The sequence below is a fragment of the Lygodium microphyllum genome, chromosome 9, assembly GCF_053477565.2.
Source record: "Lygodium microphyllum isolate KBCC chromosome 9, Lygodium_microphyllum_v1.1.10, whole genome shotgun sequence".
Classification (NCBI taxonomy): domain Eukaryota; kingdom Viridiplantae; phylum Streptophyta; class Polypodiopsida; order Schizaeales; family Lygodiaceae; genus Lygodium; species Lygodium microphyllum.
This window is the reverse complement of record NC_141143.1, coordinates 63,493,404-63,514,606: the sequence shown is the minus strand read 5'-3', so window position 1 is coordinate 63,514,606 and position 21,203 is coordinate 63,493,404. Positions and strand designations below refer to the sequence as shown.

Sequence of the window (21,203 nt, the reverse complement as noted above, 5' to 3'; positions counted from 1 at the left end):
ATGCACGCATGCAATCCATCATCCAGCCCGTAGAGAATCTATCCACTGCGGCTGGCACCGGGAACTCCTCGTGCAAGGATGCTACTATGTACTCCTTGCTCCCCTCCGGTATGTTCCTCCAATGATCCAGGACGTTGTGCCGAAAAACTTGTTGGCACAACTCCCTCATGCGAGCCATCACCCTCCTCCCCTCATCATTCATGATGATAGCTCCTGACCTGCCATCCACTAGGTATCCATAATCCCTAGGAGTGTGCCTCGTATGGGCCCTCTCCCATCTCCGTCCACGCTCCTGGGCATATCCAGGAGACCCCTGAACATCCGGTGTACCGACAGGGGTACCCTCTCCCGGAGTGCCACTGAAAGGGGTGCCACCAGAGGGGGTGCCACCAAAAGGAGTGCCACCAGAGGGGGTGCCACCAAAAGGAGTGCCACCAAAAGGCGTGACATCTGCCGACGGCTGCGCAAAAGCCGGAGTAACTGGAGTGGACGTCCCCACAGGCGTGACAAATCCTGGAGGTGACCGAGCTCTAGCTGAACGACGAGACGGAGACACCGTGTCCGTGTCTCCACAGCAGCACCCCCCTGATCCTCCTGCAGTCGCAGTCCCTCCCTCTGGCCCAAGTCGCGAGCGTCGAGATCGTCTGCTTGAAGCTGAAGCATCTGATCGCACTGAAGCTGATCTAGCAGAGCGCCCTGACGAAGAACGAGACAACTCGTGATCTGCTATCTCTCTGAATCTCGCGAGCTGATCTGGAGACATACGTGCCATCATCTCCTGAAACTCCTCATCGCTCATCCCTCGACTCATCCTGAAAATATCGATACCTGCAGAGATAAAAAATAATGTTAGAATAATCAATTGAAACTATACAAAGCGCATTAATATAAATCATTTTTGAAAAATCCATCTTAAAATGCATATCTTATCTACCTTTATGGAAGATCTAAACAACGAATTGAGTAATACAATTCTCCAAGAATGAAGTATTCTATGGTCCCATGTTAATCTCCTGACATAACTCTGCATACACTGGAAGGTCGATAGACATGTCACTACAAAAGAACGAGTCTGTCTCGTTCTCAAAAAATTCTACGACTTCTGTATTTCCATCATTGTTAGCCGATGCGGGCTCCAAGCTTGCGGTGGCCTCCACCCCTTGTAATTTCGATCCCTCTATTTGCATATATTCTTCATCTATGCCTGGAACATCGCTTTGATCGTATACTCTTGCACCTCGAGGAGTTGAAGGTATAACATACCACCATCGAGGTTGTCGAGGATTTGGATAGAAGATTACCTGTTCACAAACACTTACAAACCGTCTTCAAACCATTGTGACATAAAGCATGTCGTATTACAATTAGCAAGCAAATGACTAGAAGATTACCTGTTCACAATGTGCCGGCAACACAAAGGTGTCACGCAAATCCATCCATTTTTTTTCGGAATCTATTTCGAGAAATCCAGATGGACCTCGTCAAACCGTTGCGCCAGCTCCTCCAAGTACCACTTTGAACCACTGCACATCGAATATTATCATGGAGAAGCTACGGTAATCCACCGTAATAATACTTTGCAAATTCCCAAAATACTCCATCTCATCCACAACCGTGTTCGGATCCGTTGCTCGTCGCTGGCTCTCTTGCTCAAACCTTGCCATGACACCACAGTCCATTGTGGAGCGCATTTTGTCAATACGCTCCACCCGAAAATGTCGTCCGCGCGACCACGTTGCACTATATATTTTGTACTGCACATTGAAACACTCAAATTAGATGTAGCAAACAAATTCAGATACGACACATTCTAAACCCCTCATTACCTTTGGACTACATCCCCTCGAGAACTCCCACTCCTCCATTGAGACCTCTGCCCCTTCGCTGGATGCTGCGATCAAGGCTCCATGCAACCATGGTGTTGACATAAACCGTGGCATCTCCTCCATGCCTTCGGGATATCGAATCGGTCGGTGACGCGTACTGCATCGGAATTCAGCTCGCGCTTCCTCTCGATCTTGCCTTGCAATTTGGTACTTGGCGAGCCACGTCTCCATGGAGGCATGGTGCAACATACAAAAGCGATTCACCTTCTCTTCCATTGAGGCATCCATTCTTTTTTCTACCCCATTTCCAACCACCACATCTCCAGTCAGCCTGTCATCGTCCTTGAGCGTCCATAGCATTTCATTGTCTGGTTCCACCGTTGGTAGCCATTGTGAGATATGCACTAATGCCTCTGACACCAACCAACCCTCCGCCATGCTACCTTCCGGACGAGCTCGTTGTCGCACAAAGCCTTTCAGGGTTTTCATGAAGCGCTCCAGGAAGAACATCCATCGCGTATGGACAGGTCCGGCAATCTCCACTTCGTTCACAAGATGCACAAGAAGGTGAACTTGTATCGTGAGCATGCTAGTGGGCAGGTATTTCTCAAAGAGACAGACCGTCTCAACTGCTCCCCGCCTTGCGGATTCAATAGAGGACGTCTTAATCTCTTTCTGTGAGATCCATTGCACCAAAGTCGACAGCTTGTAAATGGCCCTGCGAATTTCTGGAGTTAGGCATCCCGCGATCGCGATTGGTAGGACAAACTGCCACAAATGAGAAAGCATTAAGAATAATGGTCACTTTTCAAATTTCAAAATGTCCACGCTAATTAAAATCCATTCTGTTCACAAACCTGACATATCTTATGCCAATCATGGGATTTTAGCCTAGACATTTGGTCATCTTTAGAAAATGCGGACCTGAGAGAACGCATCATACCCGTCGGAGTGCGGATAGACTTAATTACTTGCTTCACAATGCGCTCTTCTTTGGTAGACAAAACCCAGGGAGTGCGAGGAAGCTGCACTCCCCCTTCAGCACTCGACTGCGGCCAAAGCGCCTCCATCTTACCTACCTCCTTTAAATCCATTCGTGACCCTATAGTGTCTCTCTTTCCTGTGATGTGGTCCCATAGCAAGCTGCCCACATTTTTGAAAATATGCATGGGATCCAACAAGTGGTTGACCTGTAAGTGGGTCCAATATGGCAACTCGTAGAAAAGTGAGAACCGTCGCATTCCATTTGGATGTGATTCCGGGTTTACCATTTTCAGCTCGTACAAGCTTGCAGCGTTCATACGTGCTGGAGGTCGTCCAAGAAAACCTTCCCTGAGTTCATGATCCTCTGGCAAGAAAGTGGCGTGTCCTTGATATACCATCTTCTTCATGGCTCGTGACCTTCGGGAGTCTAACTGTGGCCCACACAATGGACATGCATGATAACCTGAGGTAACGAGACCTGCAAGGCGATCGACGACCTCGCGCCTGCTCATATCTTGCACCGTGACCCCCTCCTCCCACAAAATCTTAAGCTCATCGACTAATGGACGAAGATACACGTCCATATTTTTTACTTTGTAGCGGCCCGGGACGAGCAAGCTAAGGATGAGATGTCCTTTCTTCGTAGAAAGCCATGGAGGAATGTTGTAGTTGACAAGCACTATAGGCCACACACTGTAAGAAGTCGAGCGCAGACCGAATGGGTTCACACCATCCATGGCGAGACCGAGCCGAAGATTCCTTGGCTCTCGCGCAAAGCCTGGGAAGGTAGAGTCAATGTGGCTCCATGCGCGCGAATCTGCTGATATTCGTTGCACTCCATCCGTAGACCTATTCTGCACATGCCACGTTGTCAAGCTTGCCATGGCAGACGTGCGAAACATGTGGTTTATGCGGGGGATGAGTGGAAAGTGTCTGAGGACTTTTTGAGGGATGGTCTGCCCTTGCAAGTCCTGTCGATACCTGTGAGCACCACACTTTGGACATGTCTCCATAGTCTCGTATTCATCTCGAAACAATATGCAATCGTTGATACATGCATGGATGTTATTGTAGTCCATGCCAAGCTTCCGTAAAACATGTCGTGCATCATCACGAGACTCAGGCATGGTGTTTGCAGGTGGCAATATATGATATTTCAATAACCTGAAAAAATCATAAAACACCTTAAAAAATCCATCCATATTTACAATAATACTGTTTTTAAAAAAAACAATGAAGTCTGTATGCAAGGTACCTGAATAACTCAGTCACACTCGTATTGCTCCAACCGTATTTTGCTTGCACACTTAAGAGTGCAAGCAATGTCTTCAACCGAGATACTCGGCACCCATCATATAATGGTATGGATGCTTCCTCTCTAAGCGGGTCAGATGTCTCAACATCCATGGGAATCAATGCATCGATCATTGCCTCCATCTCAGGCTCCAAGATTGTAGGCAAGTCGGGAAGGTTGTCTGTCTCCTCTGGCATTGACGATATAGATGGGCCTTGCGAGTGGTCTATTGGCTCCTGCCATCCATCCATCGCACGTCCACGAACTCTTCTAATTGGCCGCAAAGGGTGCACTCCCCCTTGGGTCGAGACATCACCCCCCTGGACACAAAATTTGCCAACAAGACCCAATCTTATTGTGTATGGTTTTCAATTAGCTTGAGAGTACAATGCATGAAAAATGCTAACTTGAAAATACCGTTTGCTGAAAATCTGCAATCGCCTGATCAATAATCTCAGGTTGAAACTCGCCAAATCGTCGTACGTGTTCTATAGACAATCGGCGTTTTCGTCTAATTGCCAACTTGCATTGAGAGCAAGGACATGGGACATGCTGATTAAGATACGACTCGCGGTCTTGAACAATAGGACCTTCTTCGTTTGCCATCTTATCTACATTACAGCAAACGAGGCTTAAATGGATAGCTTTTTGGAGATGTACGTCAACTTGCAAGTTGACCATAAACCTTGCATTGTATATAGTAGTCGAGAGATTTTCCAATGTTATATCTCGGCCTTGTATCATGCTCAACGATTTGTTTGTCCCGGTAGATAATTTTTTGTTATATCTCGGCTTTGAGTATAAGTAATCCATTTTAAAATTAATGCGCGCCATCTATGAAATTTTACAACTATAGTAATAAAATTTATTTCAATCAATTCTACTCATAGTCATAAGACCTGAGAGAAATTATCCTATACTCAATTTAAGGGATCTCCACTTCTATAACAATAATTTTGGGTTAATTTTGATGAAGTACGTGGCCGTATGCAAAGCACATTGCATACCATTATCGATACGTATATTATCTTAAATTTCATTCCCTTCCCTCTCCCTCTCCCTCTCCCTCTCTTCCTCTCTTTCTCTCACCCTCTCCCTCACCCTCTCGTTCTCTTTCTCTTCCTCTCTCATTTCCTCCCTCCTCCTCCCTCTCCCTCTCCCTCCCTCTTTCTCCCTCTTTCTCCCTCTCCCTCTCCCTTGCTCCCTCGCTCCCTCTCCCTCTCCCTCCCCCTCCCTCTTTCTCTCCCTCTCTCATTTCCTTCCCCTCCCCCTCCCTCTCCCTCTCCCTCTCCCTCTCCCTCTCCCTCTCCCTCTCTTTCTCTTTTTCTCCCTCTCCCTCTCTATCTCTCTTTCTCTCTCATTTCCTAAACAAGCAAAAAATAAAGTGATTTAAACATCCTCCAAGCAAAAGGGAGAGGGAGAGATACAATGCACTCTCCCTCTCTTTCTCTTTCTATCCCTCTCTCATTTCCTTCCCCTTCCTCTCCCTCTCACTCTCTTTCTCTCTCATTTCCTCTCCTAAACAAGCAAAAAATAAAGTGATTCAAACATTAAACAAGCAAAAGGGAGAGGGAGGGAGAGAGAGAATGCACTCTCCCTCCTTCTCCCTCTCTTTCTCTTTCTCTCCCTCTCCTATTTCCTCCCCCTCCCTCTCCCTCTCCCTCTATTTCTCTTTCTCTTTCTTTCTCTTTCTTTCCCTTTCCCTCTCCCTCTCCCTCTCTTTCTCTCTTACTCTCTCGTTTCCTCTCCTAAACAAGCAAAGAAGAAAGTAATTTAAACATTAAACAAGCAAAAGGGAGAGAGAGAGAGAGAATGCACTCTCACTCTCTTTCTCTCCCTCTCCCTCTCTTTCTCTTCCTCTCTCTCCTTCTCCCTCTCCTTCTCTTTCTTTTCCTCTCCTAAATAAACAAAAGAGAACGATTTAAACCTTCAACAAGTAAAAGCAAGAGAGAGGGAGACTCACCAATGAGATATGGCGAGCGTGGGCGGCTTCTCTTTGCAACGAGGGCTCCTCCTCTCCTTCGCGAACAACGACGGTGGCGGCGGCGGCGGCGGCAGCAAGTCTCTTCCTCCTCTTCTCTCACAAAGCCTTGGCTCTCTCCCTCGCTCTCTCCCTCGCTCTCGCTCTCAAAAGGCGAAGAAAACAAAATGAAAACGGCGCTCTGGTTTCGGCCGCGCTTTTTTTCCCTGCGGCGTCGCTATATGCGTCGCATTTGCGACGCAAATAGCGACGCATATAGCGACACAAATAGCAACGCCAATAGCGACGCCGATAAACGGCGTCGCTATTGCCCCAGTCCCTTGTAGTGAGGTTCTATGGACCATACTAGATTATCAAGAGAGTGGGAGACTTGGCATATTGATTGGCATTACCCCCATCTACAAAGATCCATAATGTCTTCCATGTGAGTCAGTTGAGGCCCTTCATTGGCTCAGCAGTGGACTATGTTGAGGAACTCCCACCGATAGATGAAGAAGGCATCATTCAATACATACCCGAAAAAGTCATAGGACAAAGGGAAAAGAGGCTTCGCTCTTGCTCGATCATGGAATACTTGATTAAGTGGCAAGGTTTACCACTCGAGGAAGCTTCTTGGATGCCAGCTTCAATTTTGGAAGAGTTCCCATATCTTTTAGAAGCAGATTTGGCTAAAATCTAGCTAACTATAGCCCTGTTTTCTCCCAGACTAACTGTAGACAGCACTTTGTTTTAAAGCATATTTGATTATGTACTATGGACAACAATGCACACCATACATGGGCTGAAAGTACTTTTCGAGAGCTCCATTTTGATTTATAGCACACCCCGTTTGGAGCCTCCCATAGAAAGTTATGACAGATTCACTACAGCAAGGTCCTGTAGTAAACAACTTGCTGTGTCCACACTGTCTGCAGCCCGCATTTACTCCAGATTTTTGGGTCAAAACTCATGTTTATAACTCCCCAATAAGGCCCATGTATCGTACATACCCCATGACCTATCATACACAATAATATCTCTTCATTCATCAGTATAACCTTGTAATAATGTAGCAGAGTAGTACTCTGATCGGCCCCTCCCAGTTACCACACGTGCCCAAATTATTTTTTAGGGCAAAAACCTTTGGGTGGGGATGGAATGTAAGAGAGGGGGACTTAATAATGGAGCTACACTAGCTGGTATATAAGGTGAGAGAGACTAATTTTTCATTATCAGATAATTAATACGTCTTCTTTCTCCTTCACCTTGCTCTCCAAGCTTCCATGTCTTCTCTCTCTCTTCCTATCTTTCTCTCTCCATTTCTAGTCTTTCTCTCTCCTCGTACCTGTCTTTCTCTCTCTTCTGCTCTTCTTCTTCTTCTTCTCTACAGTCTTGTCTCTCTTCTTTCTCTCTCCTAGTCCCTCTCCTTGATAGAAAGATAGTGATGGTAATTGGATTTATGATAAGTACTATAAGTTGGATTGGATTTTGATGCACCCAAGTACTCGAGGGAGTTTCAAGGTCAGGTGTAAGGATGTTGCAAACCCTAGCAAACATTGGAAAGGAAGAATTTTAAAGTTCAGAAAAGTGTTCAATGGAACAAGTATAGTAATAGAAGTGTTTATTCAACATGTTTATACGCACAAACAAATCTCTGTACACGACAAGAACTACATTGCAAATTATAAACAAAACAATAAGTTTTTAATTTTTATCATTGTTTATTCTTTTGCATCATAGTTGTTTTTAAAAATCTATGCAGTATTCTAATTCATCTTGTTTTACTGACAACTTTATATCCATCAACTTTGCATGAATGGCAGAATGTGGAATGTTTGAGCAGCAAGATATATATTTGGCATGACGATATAGGTTATTTGATCTATGATAATAACTCTGCAAGTCAACTTGCAACTCAAAATATCTTTTTTTATAATTCATTGTATGTAGTAGAAAGCCAGAGATTGTAGTATGTCCCATTGTCGCCACTATCTAGTGGTGAATGGTTGATTGGTAGCTTGGAGTTGTCAGGAGCATGTAAGTCCAATATAAAATTTGACATCGATAATGCTATGAAACCCACCACATGCTCCAAAAATGTGCATCTTAGTTGGTTTATTCCATTCTAATTGTTTGCACATTTGTTTGGTTCATGTGATGTTCTGAAGAAAACAAAGATTACTTATCAATGCAAGTGTCCATCTGAGGAATGGATGAGTCAGCTATTAGGTGAGTCTTGGCAAGTCAAAAGAACACATTTTGATGAGAAGATTGAATGCAGGGTCAACCAATCTGATCTCACATTCAAGTAAATCTTTTTTACTGCTTTGAATGCCTTGATTTAATTGATATAGGTCTTGCTTAGATGAATTATTGTGTTATTCACATTTACTTACCATTATTTTTGTTTTTATTACAGGTATTTCATCGCTAGACAAACTCTGTGTATTCACTTTCGATATAGAAGATGGCGACTTTTACGAGGGGAGTGGATCATCTTGATCAAGATACTCGAGATGAGACACATACAGCTCTCATAGATGTGGTTATCTTGTGGAATGGTCATAATCCTTTTGTGATCAGCGCAGAGAGCCATTGGCCCATTTCTTTATTGAGAGAAGAAATCCAATTAATGTCCAATGAGCCCCTCTATAACTTCTATTTCAAGTTAGATAATAGAAAAGTCGGGATTGGTAGTGAGTAATCCATGATATATAAACAATGTGCTTCTCCACATATCCTTGAGATAGTGGAATCCTTGTAAATTTTTTTAAATAAAGAATGAATATGAACTTTTTTAAACTTCTGAGTACTTTTAATTTAGATAATCTTAGTTTAATATGATCCAAGTGTGCGATAATACATATTGTAATTACTCAATCGTGTTGGTTAAAATCATAATTAAATTGCAATCTGAGTTCTATAATCTATGCAATATTGTCTTTGCATAATGATATATTGTAGCTTATCTCTTCTACTTATTTCTTAAAATTAAATATTAAATTACATTCAAGGGAGTTTGAAAGTATTTTAGATTTATTTTCTTTGAAATTTTCTATATTTTCTGTAGTTGGACTTGAATATACTGAGTGATCCAAGTATATTCAAGGATATAATAATGTAGAACGAAGCATTTGTCTGTATGAGTAATTTTAACGGTTACTTTAAAGTATTGAAATAAAGAAACTAAGGTAAGAGTTTTAATTTGAACTTTAGGGTTAAAAAGAACCTTTATTTAAAACCCTAGATACATAAAAGCTATAACTCCAAACTCATTTTCACTTTCATTCTGTAATTCCCTACACTTATGCTCTCATTCCTTCTCTCTTTGTGTGCCATGGCTACCACTCCTGCCTTCGCCATATGCATTAGCTCCACACACTATGCACAGGTTTTGGGCGACCTTGAGTCTAGAGAGCTTGCTTTTGGCCGTAGACCCTAGCTCTAGTATACTAGCATCGTTTTTTGATGCGGCAAATCCTCTCACCTGCTCTATTCTCGACTCTCTGCTCTCAGATGGGTCCCCATAGATTTCCTATATAGTTTACGTGCTGGATCAAGCCATGCAAAGGTAATAAATTGAGCCCTCGTGTATGTGGGACATCATCTCCATGCCAAAGCAATGCCCACCTCATCCCAAGACCATGCCACGATGGATCTTATCGAGAACGATGTAGCATTTGCCATATATATTTTGTGCACTAAGGTGCAAGAGGATAGTGATGAAGACATTGACACACCCTCTCGACCATAGCTAGAGTATTTTGAGAGGGAGCCTAAAGAGATCACACTCGATCCGAGGGTAGAGGTAGCACAAAGCTTAGCCATTGTGCACCCACCTCCTTGCCTTGTTGAGATGCCGATAAGCGATGAGCCACCTCTCACTTCTCTCCATGCTATCATCATCGAGGGGGTGGAATATTTACTTATGCAGGATGTACTAGAAATTTTGGAACTAAGGGAAGAAGAGCTATATTGTATCATGGTACTTGATGCACCTAATGATTTTATAGATTTTGATATACAAGATGCACTAGCACATGTTGATGAGATGACTCGATATGATGGCATGAGTGTCGATGACATCTCTGCCATTGTGAGCATCCAAGAGCAGATTGAGAATGTGACACCATAGTATGAGATCTCAGATGAGGAGTTCGAGTGGTTGCAAGAACGCATTTTTGGACCTTGACCCAACTACATAGTACCTTCCCAAGAGAGAGACGAGGGTGGCCTAGTTGCATGAGCAAACCTGGATGCTCCATTACAACAACAGATAGATGATGCAGAGATTCAGGCCCCTAGACATGAGCCTCTGACCAGGGCAGCTCCAGGGGTCCGATCTCGGCAAAATTTGATGTGCATACTCCTGATCTCATCTCTTGTGAGCGACATTTCTGTATTCCATAAGACATGCTCTTTGGCTTTTTCTGAGAACTTTTTGAAGTTGAGGGCACTAATGAAGGCTGGGCCCTTCAAGACCATCCCAATGAACTCTAGCTTGGAGAAAGTAGTGTTGCTTCGATGTTTGAAGCTCCTCTACTTATTCTCTAGTACTAGGTCTAGGCCACTTTTTTCCATGGTGGCCCATGGCATAATTGTTGGTGTTGAAGACCCCAATGTCATTAGGCATGAACTACTAGGGCAAAATGTGTTGCTGCCTATGATCAAGAATAGCTCTAACTATGGGGAGTCTAGCTCAAAGAAGCCTAAGAGAGAGTAGATGTACTTAGTGCCAAATGATATCTCATCACCAATGTAATGTAATTTGTAATCTTTTCTTGAAGTAATGAAAACTGATATTTGTTGGATTTGTGTGCAATGTAGTTTGTCATATGCATCGTTTATTATTGTTTTTTACTTGAATACTACGTTTATTTATCGGATTTATATGCAACACAATTCGTACCCTAAATTTAATACGTAATGCTTTATCGAGTTCGTGTGCAACATGTATTCGTTCGAACACATGTAAAGATAACTCAAATACATAAATTAAAAAATAACAAGCGAATAAACAAAAATAAGGCATGTCAAAAAAATCATATTCATATTCATAACATTTTATATGGGATCCATTACAACCAAGGTTTTACAAAATCTCTTTGGAAGCTACATTCCATATATGTTTTGGTAGTACACCGCTATTGTTGTTAATCTCCACAAGGACCATCCCTCGATCGGCGAAAGAACCTCATTATCCGCAAAGCCCTATTGGTGACGGTGACTTTCCTTGCATGTACTACTGCATAGATCGAATCTTCGAATAAGTCGATGATGTAAGCTTCCAGCAGCTTCTTGTAGTGCAAGGAGGGCTTGGGCAGTCTAGCGATCGGGTTGTCACAAGCGTGTTCCATCTAGGAAGTGCCTCCTGATGTTCTTAATGAGTATGCCATCCATAATATCATGCACTAGCTTCTGGAATGGAGCCTTTGGTATTAGGAGGTGAGTGGTATTCTGGTAATGGTAGATCTCATGAAGAGCCACTATGCCTAGCTTCCATCGACACTTGTGATGCTGGCGTGGTGGTGGTGGAGCTCAGGGAGGTGGCCTCTGCATGGGATTTCTAGGGGGTGTCTCCGAGTCGCTTGCTTGGTGCGTGCCATGTCTTCTAGGAGAGAAAACTCAAAACTCAAAAGTGAAATGTGTAAAATGAGGTGAAACTTTAAAATTATAGCAAAACTTTCCAAAAACCCTTAAACCTGGGCTTTGGAAAAATATGACCTGTGATCTGACTGTTGTGAAATTTTACATGTGGACTCCTCTAGAGTACATCAACTACCCAAAATTTCTTTGGCTTCATTAGAAGTCTTTGGGACACATGTCCGAAGGCTTGCGTCTAGGGCCCTAAAACCCAACCACGAGCCTCCGGAGAACAGGTGTCCTAGAGACTTTTGATGGGGCCAATTTTTTAATATCCATGAGTTTTTATGATGCCTGACATGTGGGTTAAATTTCACTAGATTTTGATTTATAAAATTGACGGTTCAATCATTTTTTGAAAATGCATTTACTGGATTATACTTCACTGATAATAGAAAAACTCACCACTACACCGAGTGTGCGCAATTGCATATTAAATCTGCTGTCAACCAAACTACGTGAAATATTGGAAACTGAAAATTTCACAAAAAATAAGTCATGGGTCAAATGGAATATCGCATATCAGATATAGTGTTGCCAAATCGCTAAATACAGTAAAGATATAATGCATCGGCCCATGTATAACTGATCACTGATGTGTGCATGATTGCGCATTGAATTTATCCTTAACAAAACTACTTTCAAAATTAGAAACTTAGAAATACGCACAATGCAAATCATGGCTAAATAGAATATCAAATATCACATTTCGCATTACAAAATCATGAAATACACGGTAGATAGTGCATTGCACCAAGTACAACTAAAGCTAGGAAAAATTTAGCTCCATTTTGTAGACCATTGCTATCAAATACTTGAAGGTCTACTGGAAAGATAAACTAAAACTAAGCTCCTTACAATCTACAACCAAACCTGAGCTAAAAACATAGATCCAATTACAAGGTAGCTTCTCAAAGCATATTGTTGACATTAAGATTAAATGCATCCTTCTTGTTGCGGATCCTACGAACAAGAACCATATCTATGGGCTTAATAGTGATACGTCGGGCATGAATGGCTAAAACTTCAGAATCACCCATTAGATCAATCAAGTAACTTTTAGCTACTTCTTGGAGAGCAAGCAAGGCTTGGCTTGACTATCACCCCGTGCAATCCAACTTCAGAGAGGACTCGTTCTACCTTCTTGCATGTAGCATCAACTTCTGACACAGGCTGCATCTTGTATGCAAAGCATATCTATTCATATACTAGCTTCTCAATTATTCTATCCAAACAATGCAATGTGCAAAAGTGAACCCTTGCTAGTGGTATTTCCAAAATAAGGTACTAGTTTGGATCCACTGGAACTAGCATTCTATTTCTCATGACTTTTTTATCACGTGTTGGACCACCTTGTTGTCCTACCTTGGCAAGCCATTCCTTCTTTCCATCTTTCCCTTTTTTCCTAGTTTGCATACAATATATGCATGAAAATTTTGCATTCACTACATTTGATAAACCTAACATACACTTCAATATTTTTTAATCACCTGCAAGATGTCATTCAACTTGATATTCCCCAAACCCCTCGATGTGTAAAATTGCTCCATTATTTTGTTTTTGAATAACACTGGGTATATTAGTGAGGTTTAAAAAAACCTTAAGTACTTCATGGTCCTCCTTTGGTACTTCAAATGCTGCAAGCCACCATATTTCATTCTTTGACTGTACACTGAAGTATAAAGGATGGTTTTCATTGATGTTGGGACCCAATGCTCGATTCATAAGTGTTATACTCACACATTCAAGTTTTTGGCCCTTAATAATCTCACTCTCATCAACTTTGAGGACAAACTTAAGCTTGCCTCTACATTCTTCCATAGACATATTGTAGAACTTGACCATAGCAATCTGAACCCTACATATATCCAATACAAAGCTGTTGGATGCATTCAATACAAATGCAACTTCTTTGGAACCATACTTTAATATGTGTGTATTTTTCAGATGCGTTGACTCACCAATTAGTTCTAAAAATTTGTAATTTAGTTGTTTTCGAGCCTTCTTCACATGAAATGGTTTTGGTAGAGGAATTACTTGCTTAGTTTTGAATACTTGCTTAAATCTTATATCCAATTGTTGATAGAGCATACTATATGACTCAAAACTCATTCCCACCTTATCACATAATCCCTGAGCATCTGTAGTAGTAAACAAGTTGCTCACATCCCTAAGATGTTCATTTGCGACACCATCTACAATATCCTTGAATTACGATTTTCCAATGCATTTTTGACCATATCCTTTCTTAGGACTTTGGTAATAGTATCTTTCTCTGCATGAGGGAACATATTTCTCATTGTAGCAGATTCACTATGATATTGTCCACTTCCTTTGGTTAATTGGTGAATTGGTTTAACTAATTAGATGCGCCAACATGCTTTTTTGGTTTTTAAAGTGGGCCCAATCTCCAAAGTTTTTGTGATCTTCCTCTTTCTGTTTCGATTCTCCTTCTCCAAGTCCATAACTTTAGAATAATATGGTAGGGGGACTTACTTGAGCTACTATGCCAAACACAAACCATACACACAAGAGGAGCTCACTCAAGTATACAAGAAGAGAGAAGGAGACCAAAATGTTTTCTTGCTAGTTTCTTCTTCTTCTTTCACACACAGTACAATGTATAGATAAGATACAAACTTAAAAGAAAATGTCCTACTAAGTCAAACAGTGCATAATTAACTATACTAACTGACTAACACTATAACTATGCTAGCTATAGGTAAGTGCAATAAAATACATATCATAAGTGATACGTTAGTGGGCAATGTAAGGATCATTATGACCACTAATATGCTAAGTGTAGACATCCAAATCCATCTAACCATGCAATCCATCATCAATGTCTACACGTATTGAGCTTTCCATCTCAACATCGTATTACTATTCCAGAGTGCTACAATCTATTTGTTCTCGTAGTGCTCATCGTTGACAACAACAACAATGGCTACTAGTATGCATGCAATAAAAAGCTCATATCTCTTCTTTTCTTCCCTCTTGTGAGCAATTTTGCATCCTTATTAGGAAGCTTGTGAGAAGGACAATGGATTGATGTGCACCTTTATTCTACAATGGAAAGTTCTTAGTAACGGACATTCACTGGTGGAAGAAGACCTGGTCTTAGGGATTTTCGACATAGAAAAGCTTTCTATACACTAGAGCATGGGCATTCTTCTCCTTCTCTAGTTCCTTTACCCCCTCGTTTCCCTCTTCTTCTTGAAATTCTACCTCGTCTCGGTCACCTCTAGTCCATTCCTCCAGGGCATCGTCTTCTTTCCATGTACACATCATCATCGAATGCATTGCATCTATCATTCTATCTTCTATTACTAATTAGTTTAATATTTTTATTAATTTATTAGTAATTCATGATAATTATTCTATTATTAGTTAGTAATCATGCTAACTTATTAGTTAGTAGTAAATGTTAAATAGTCTACATTTATTAATTACTTTTAGTAGTAGGTAGTAGTTAATAATTAATATAGCAATTTTTTTTTCCAAATTAGCTAGTAGTAGGTGTAAATTAGTCCATATTTACTAATTACTTAGTAGTAGATAGTTAGTAGTTATTTAATAGATAATGATTAGTAATTAGTTTAATATTCTTAGTTCACATTAGCTATCAATTAAAATAGTTCATAAAATAGTTAGTAATTGTAATACTCATTTAAATTTTTTATTTTAAATTTAATTAATATTTAGATACATTAATTAGTGCATCTTTATTAATGAGTTAGAGTTGTCCTTATGTATTAATTGTAGTCATTCATTAATGTTAAGTTTCAATACAAAACTTCAGTTCTATCTCACCTTTAGGATTGAGTTCATCAAAGCAAATTGCAATCTTCATAAATGCAATGTTTCACAAGCTTAGAATCTACTTCTCTTTTGGTAATATAACTATATAGAAAATTAAAGAAAAGCATGTATTGTCTTGAAAGATGGGGAAACTAGTTCACCATGAAACGAGTAGTTATTTTACTTAGAATTAATATAGTATGCTCATTCAATTCCATCTCATTATTACAGGCTTTACTTTAGTAAAGATAACTACAATCTTCATACGCACAATATTTCTCAAGGTTAGGATTTGCTCTCTTTTGGTTTTTGTCATAATGAACATAAAGGAAAGTAACGTAATGCAAAGAAAAGTTTAGATCTTTTTGAAAGATAGGAGAATAGCACATTCCTCCATAATTATAAAGCAATGAAGAGGCTTGTACGTGCCAGTTCTTTGACATGCTACTTGTATAGTATGTTTATGTGTTATTTTAATGTTACTACTATGCTTTTACAAAGTTATAAGCTAATCTTTTTTTAAAAAAATTAGTAAAATGTGAAAGCCACCATACCTTGAACTTTAACCAAGAAACGTTTTGGTTTTTCACTTTATGTTTTGCAAGGTACACTTTATCAGCATGACATCTTCGATTGTATCTAGCCAAATCTGATTAGTTTCAAAAGCTTGTGAGTATTATTTAGCTGATGCATAATTTAAAGAAGATTTCATTTTTTTTAAATGTATGGTTTAAAAAACATTCAATTCAGTAAGATGACTACATACATTAGTAGCATTGGAGTCAAAGGATGCATCAATTATTTGTGAATGTAGGTACATCAACTAAACTCCATGAACATTCTAAAAGGTCATATAGTTTTCTTAAACAATATAGGGATTAGAATGGAAAATCACATGATTCCTCTACCTAGCGGGTCCACCTAGTTTAGCTAAAGAGAGGCTAATTTTGGGAAGGGTCCGGGGTGACGGCATGAAGGCGAGAAAACTGAGATGAGAAGGCATGATGAGGGCTCCGCGGTTAAGGACGGTTGTTTGGACCCGGCCATCTGAGCACGTCTGCATCGTACATCTTCGATCATCTTTCATAGCCTGGCAAGTCGAGCAGGGAGAGAGAGACACACACGCTACGTTGATAGTGAGCGATTCTTATAAGTATGGAAACGTGAGCTGGTTTTGAAGGCGGCGAAGTCAAAACAGGCGCCCGCCGCCGCCGGTCACACCACCGAACGGGAATCAGTGCTTTCGGTGTGTGTCGTTAATGCAGATTACGTGAACTAAAAATCCTGCTGCTGGGCGTTCCTGGGGCAAGAACTTGAAGCTGGAGATGCTGGTGTGGCTACCCAAATCGAAGATTACATGACAGACGAGAATGCTGCAGGGAGGGAAACTACGTCATGGCCGAGCAGTTGCTGTACGTGATCCACAAGGAACTTTAGACACCTATCCATATAGAAAAAAAAGAGAAATTTTCTAGATACTTACCAAAGTATCTAGAAAAAGTCTCATGTAGTAAAAGTGAAACACTTTACAAGTTAGTGATATAGTAAAAAATTCCTATATAGGAATTTCAAGATTCTCTAGTTATCTATGTAGTGAAATTTTACTATATAAACAGACTAGTTAGAACTAACCATATAGTATTTTTTATATATAAAAAACTAGTTGCAATCATGTAGATAGTTTTAAGAATTACTAATATGGTAAAAAATATAAATCAAAATAATAAAAAGAATTAAAAGATATTATCTTCATTGATAAAGAGGTCAATTCAAGATACATATATCATCAATACTCAAAGGTTTATTGTGATTTTTTGTAACATGAATTTTCTCTCTATAGAGTAACCAATTTACGAGAGCTTTTCTCATGGCTGGCAATGTTTGCTCATGGCGTCCTCCTAAAAAAGTAGGATCTCTCTTAATAACACCATATGTAGATTTTAACGATGCATATAGCTCATCAATGGATTGGATGTCTAAATATTTGAGGAGAATGGTTTCTTGGTCTTCCTCTTCAAATGCATTAACAACCTGCATTTTAGAAATACAACATAGATTAGAGTGCTACCACATCATAATTTAATTAGCTACTCTATTGTCTTAATATTTAATAACATTGAGTTACCGATGAAGTTCTTGATGGCAATTCTATATTAGAAGGATCCACACTTTTTGATGGCTCAACATGGTCGAGAGTCTATAGTATAGACAAGAAAATAAAGTTAACAAAATTAAATTATGCCACATTTAGTAAAAAAAAATGCAAAGAAGTACCTTGGATAATTTCTTATTTTTGCCCTTACTCTCCTTTTGTTGTTGCTTGCTTTGCTGCATTTTCTCACTCAACTTATCACAATAACTTTGTAATTAGATATAATTTATTAAATGCATATATTAAAATAAAATATCAAGAGATAGCTAATTAGCATACCTTTCGTACACGAAGACTTTTCCGTGCTACTTCAACCTCCTCAGGATCTTGGATCATATCTTCTGGAAGAGAGTGTTCACTACCGCATGAACCCTATAATACAAGAAAAGTAAAACTTAGAATGGAATATCTTTAAATTTAAAAGTATACAAAAATTAAGAATATATGTATATATTCCTCATACAGATGGATTTCCTTGTAGTAGCTCCATAAAACTATGATCTGAGTTTAAATAGTCCTGAAACATAAGTTAAGTGTTAGAGACAATCAAATGAAAAAAGACTACAAACCAAGATATACTAACCATTTCATTATTTTTTTGACATTTTTCGGAAGCAGAAATTGAAACAAGAGGTGGACCATCATTGTGAGATTCCAACTAGTACAAGCAAGAAAATTGAAGTCAATATCAAAAACTAAAAACTCTAAATATTAAAATATTTAAATGAGTGAACGATGTACATACATGTGTTGCACTATTCTCAGAAAAGATGCATTGTTCTTCCACCATAAGTTGTGGATAATACACCTCCTCACTTGTATCCTAAAATTTTAGAGAAAATATAATGAAAGGTAAATATATCTAAGAAACCTAAAGTGAAATGATTATAATAATGATCAAGATAATAAAAAATATACAATAGAAAAAATAAAACTTGAGATGAAAATTGCAAATCTTACCGGTTTTTGTTGCATATCTACTTGCTCGAAGCTTCGATTCTTCTATTAAAAAAACATAGTTGTGCCAATCAGTACCAATTTCTTGTGTATATAATCTATGGGGTGAGAAAATTTTGATAAATAAATATGCTTACCAAAGATATATCCACCAAAGATGATCTTTTCCTCTTGAGTTTCTTTCTGAGATTTTGAGCAACAGAAAGATAGTACAGATATACATCCTCCTTTTTCCAAAGGTAAGTAGCACCAGGAAACTCAAGGGGTAAAATTTGATCATAGTTTTGATCTATGATCTCTAAAATTCTATGTTTGTCATCTTTATTATTATGAAACCGCAAATCATTGCCAATCTCATAGCTCTTGACCCAATTATACACTTTTCTGTGATTAGCACAATACCTAACATTTTGCGTATCTCGATAGTATTTTAGTAAAAATGGTTTTCCAAACTCATCTTGGTCATCTCGACTAATCCTTTTAGGTGGTTTGAAAATCTGGTCATATGTAGGAGTCTTCATCAGAGATACATCCCCTATTTGTATACTCTTGATTTGCTTTTGAGGTGGCAACTGGACTCTTTTACTTTGTATTGAAACCGGTTTGCTCATACTCATTGTTTGTTCGGAACTATCATTCTTTGATTTTAGTTCCTCAATTGTTTTTTGCAAAGTGATGATAGTTTGCATCATTGAATCTAGAGTTTGTTGACTTGGGGAGGCCATGAGACAAGCTAAAATTAAATCAAGAAACTATGTTAGTATTCAACCAATAAAGAATCAATCAATCATATAAAAAGGATACAATATACAACTATACAAACCATGAGACAAGCTAAAATCAAACAAGATACAAGCTAAAATCAAATTTACAACTTTATATGCTAGTATTCCTCAAACAAGAGATTATATCCATACATTAATCTTCTTCAACAAGAAATTTTCTCTTTTTTTAATAATCACACATGCACACATACACACATACACACAAAGGTCCAACTACCTATACATGAGACACAACATGAGCTATATCCACGAGATACCGTCCTAATATACAAATACCCATAGATAAAGCATTATGATATACACAATGGGATGACGATCAGATAATGATATCCATTATGACCAATGCTACTAGCACCCATTTCAATCTCCAAGAATGCAACCACACACACACTCTAAAGCAGTCAAGTTACATCACGTGATCTCCACACTATTGGAACATTTATAGACTCTCCACTTGATAATGTTACTCTCCTTCTCTTTGTAACTTCAAAGTTTGACATTACCATGCAACACAAATTCCAATCCCTCCAAATATCTTCATCAATATCAATTCTCCATGTACTTCTATTATGATCACACTTCAACCATGACAATTTGCACATTTTTTCTTCATAATTTACCTCTCTTATCATTGCATGAATGTACTCCCCATCCATATCATCATGTTTTCTTGCCAACACAATATCATATTTTTCCAACCAAGGAGGTATACAACCAACTGCCCCTATTTGTAATAATCTTGTTCTTTGAATTAGATCTTTTACCTCATATGCAATAAGTCTATTATGTAAAGGTAAAGGAACAAACTTATGCAATAAAGAACTCAATGGTCTTATGCAATCCCATGTAAATGGAAGTCGTTGAGTTTGTAGTACACTCATTCCCATGATTGGATCTATAAGTAAGCATTCTTCATTTTCTTTTACAGTTATGCATTGCTTGTAATATTCTCCACTAAAAAAGGTGTAATACTCCCCATCCCATTGAATGGAAAAAAAATTAGTGAGTCTTGCTTTCCAATGACCTATACTTTCTAACGTACTACAAAAAGTGTCAGTTTTTACCACGACGTCATCTGTGATCTTGTATATTTCTCCATTATAAAGAATTCTTCTATATGTGGTAATTAGATGTCCTACTAGTGTATTCTCTTGAAGACCAAGAAATTGTGCAATATATTTTTGTTCGTCGGATGAAAGGGGCCTACGTTCTCTTCTCTTTTTTGTGATTAAAATGCCTTTTTCACGCATCATTATGTTACAGGGATATTGGGAATCATCTCTTTCAAGAAGTTTCCACATCTCCTTTGCCTTCTCAATTGAAGAAACCTCCACAATGCCATTCTCATGAAATGAATAACAACACGGTGTCTGGTAATCAGTGAAAGCATAACCATCAGGTAAAACAAGACAGGCATGTACTTGGATAAGCATTCTTTCATGTGGAAAAAGCCCATCTACTTCCATTTCTAATAACTTAAATATTGAAGTGAAGAATGTCCTCTTATAATAATTTACATAAGATATTTCGTTAAAGCGATTATTAGTCTTTACCGCTATATACAATGCTACCATTCGCTCAAAGTCACAACACCAATACACATCATGCGATCCATGTCTCAATATGTCATCTAGTAGTTCTCCATTTCCCGCAACGTGTTCTAAGGGAGAAGAATTTGCACCAAAGGCTTCTTCCTTTCGAACTCTCCAAGCAGAAAACAAAGTACGTACAATACCTAAACATTCTTTTGACCAACCAATACATCGACTATAACTATAGAAGGCATGTGCAATATCTATGA

General features: G+C 39.2%; 1 protein-coding gene across 1 annotated transcript; it reads right to left on the bottom strand.

Annotated features, from left to right (window-relative positions):
- Positions 1 to 16,861: 16,861 nt before the first annotated feature.
- LOC148031106 (uncharacterized) lies at positions 16,862 to 19,234 on the bottom strand. Its single transcript, XM_087685543.1, has 8 exons — positions 18,755 to 19,234; positions 18,621 to 18,662; positions 18,406 to 18,483; positions 18,244 to 18,318; positions 18,124 to 18,177; positions 17,940 to 18,032; positions 17,634 to 17,705; positions 16,862 to 16,918 (listed from the first exon to the last, which is right to left on the bottom strand). Exons 1-8 carry the CDS (start codon positions 19,232 to 19,234, stop codon positions 16,862 to 16,864), a joined length of 951 nt encoding a protein of 316 aa, XP_087541669.1.
- Between the last annotated feature and the right edge of the window lie 1,969 nt (positions 19,235 to 21,203).

Bases quoted from the DNA above. Each gene is read 5' to 3' on its own strand.
- LOC148031106 (XM_087685543.1), bottom strand. From the start codon at position 19,234: ATGAGTATGAGCAAACCGGTTTCAATACAAAGTAAAAGAGTCCAGTTG. The intron at 18,484-18,620 runs GTAAGATTTGCA...CTAAAATTTTAG, and splicing joins TAGATATGCAACAAAAACCG to GATACAAGTGAGGAGGTGTA. The intron at 17,706-17,939 runs GTATGCTAATTA...TCTATACTATAG, and splicing joins AAAGTCTTCGTGTACGAAAG to ACTCTCGACCATGTTGAGCC.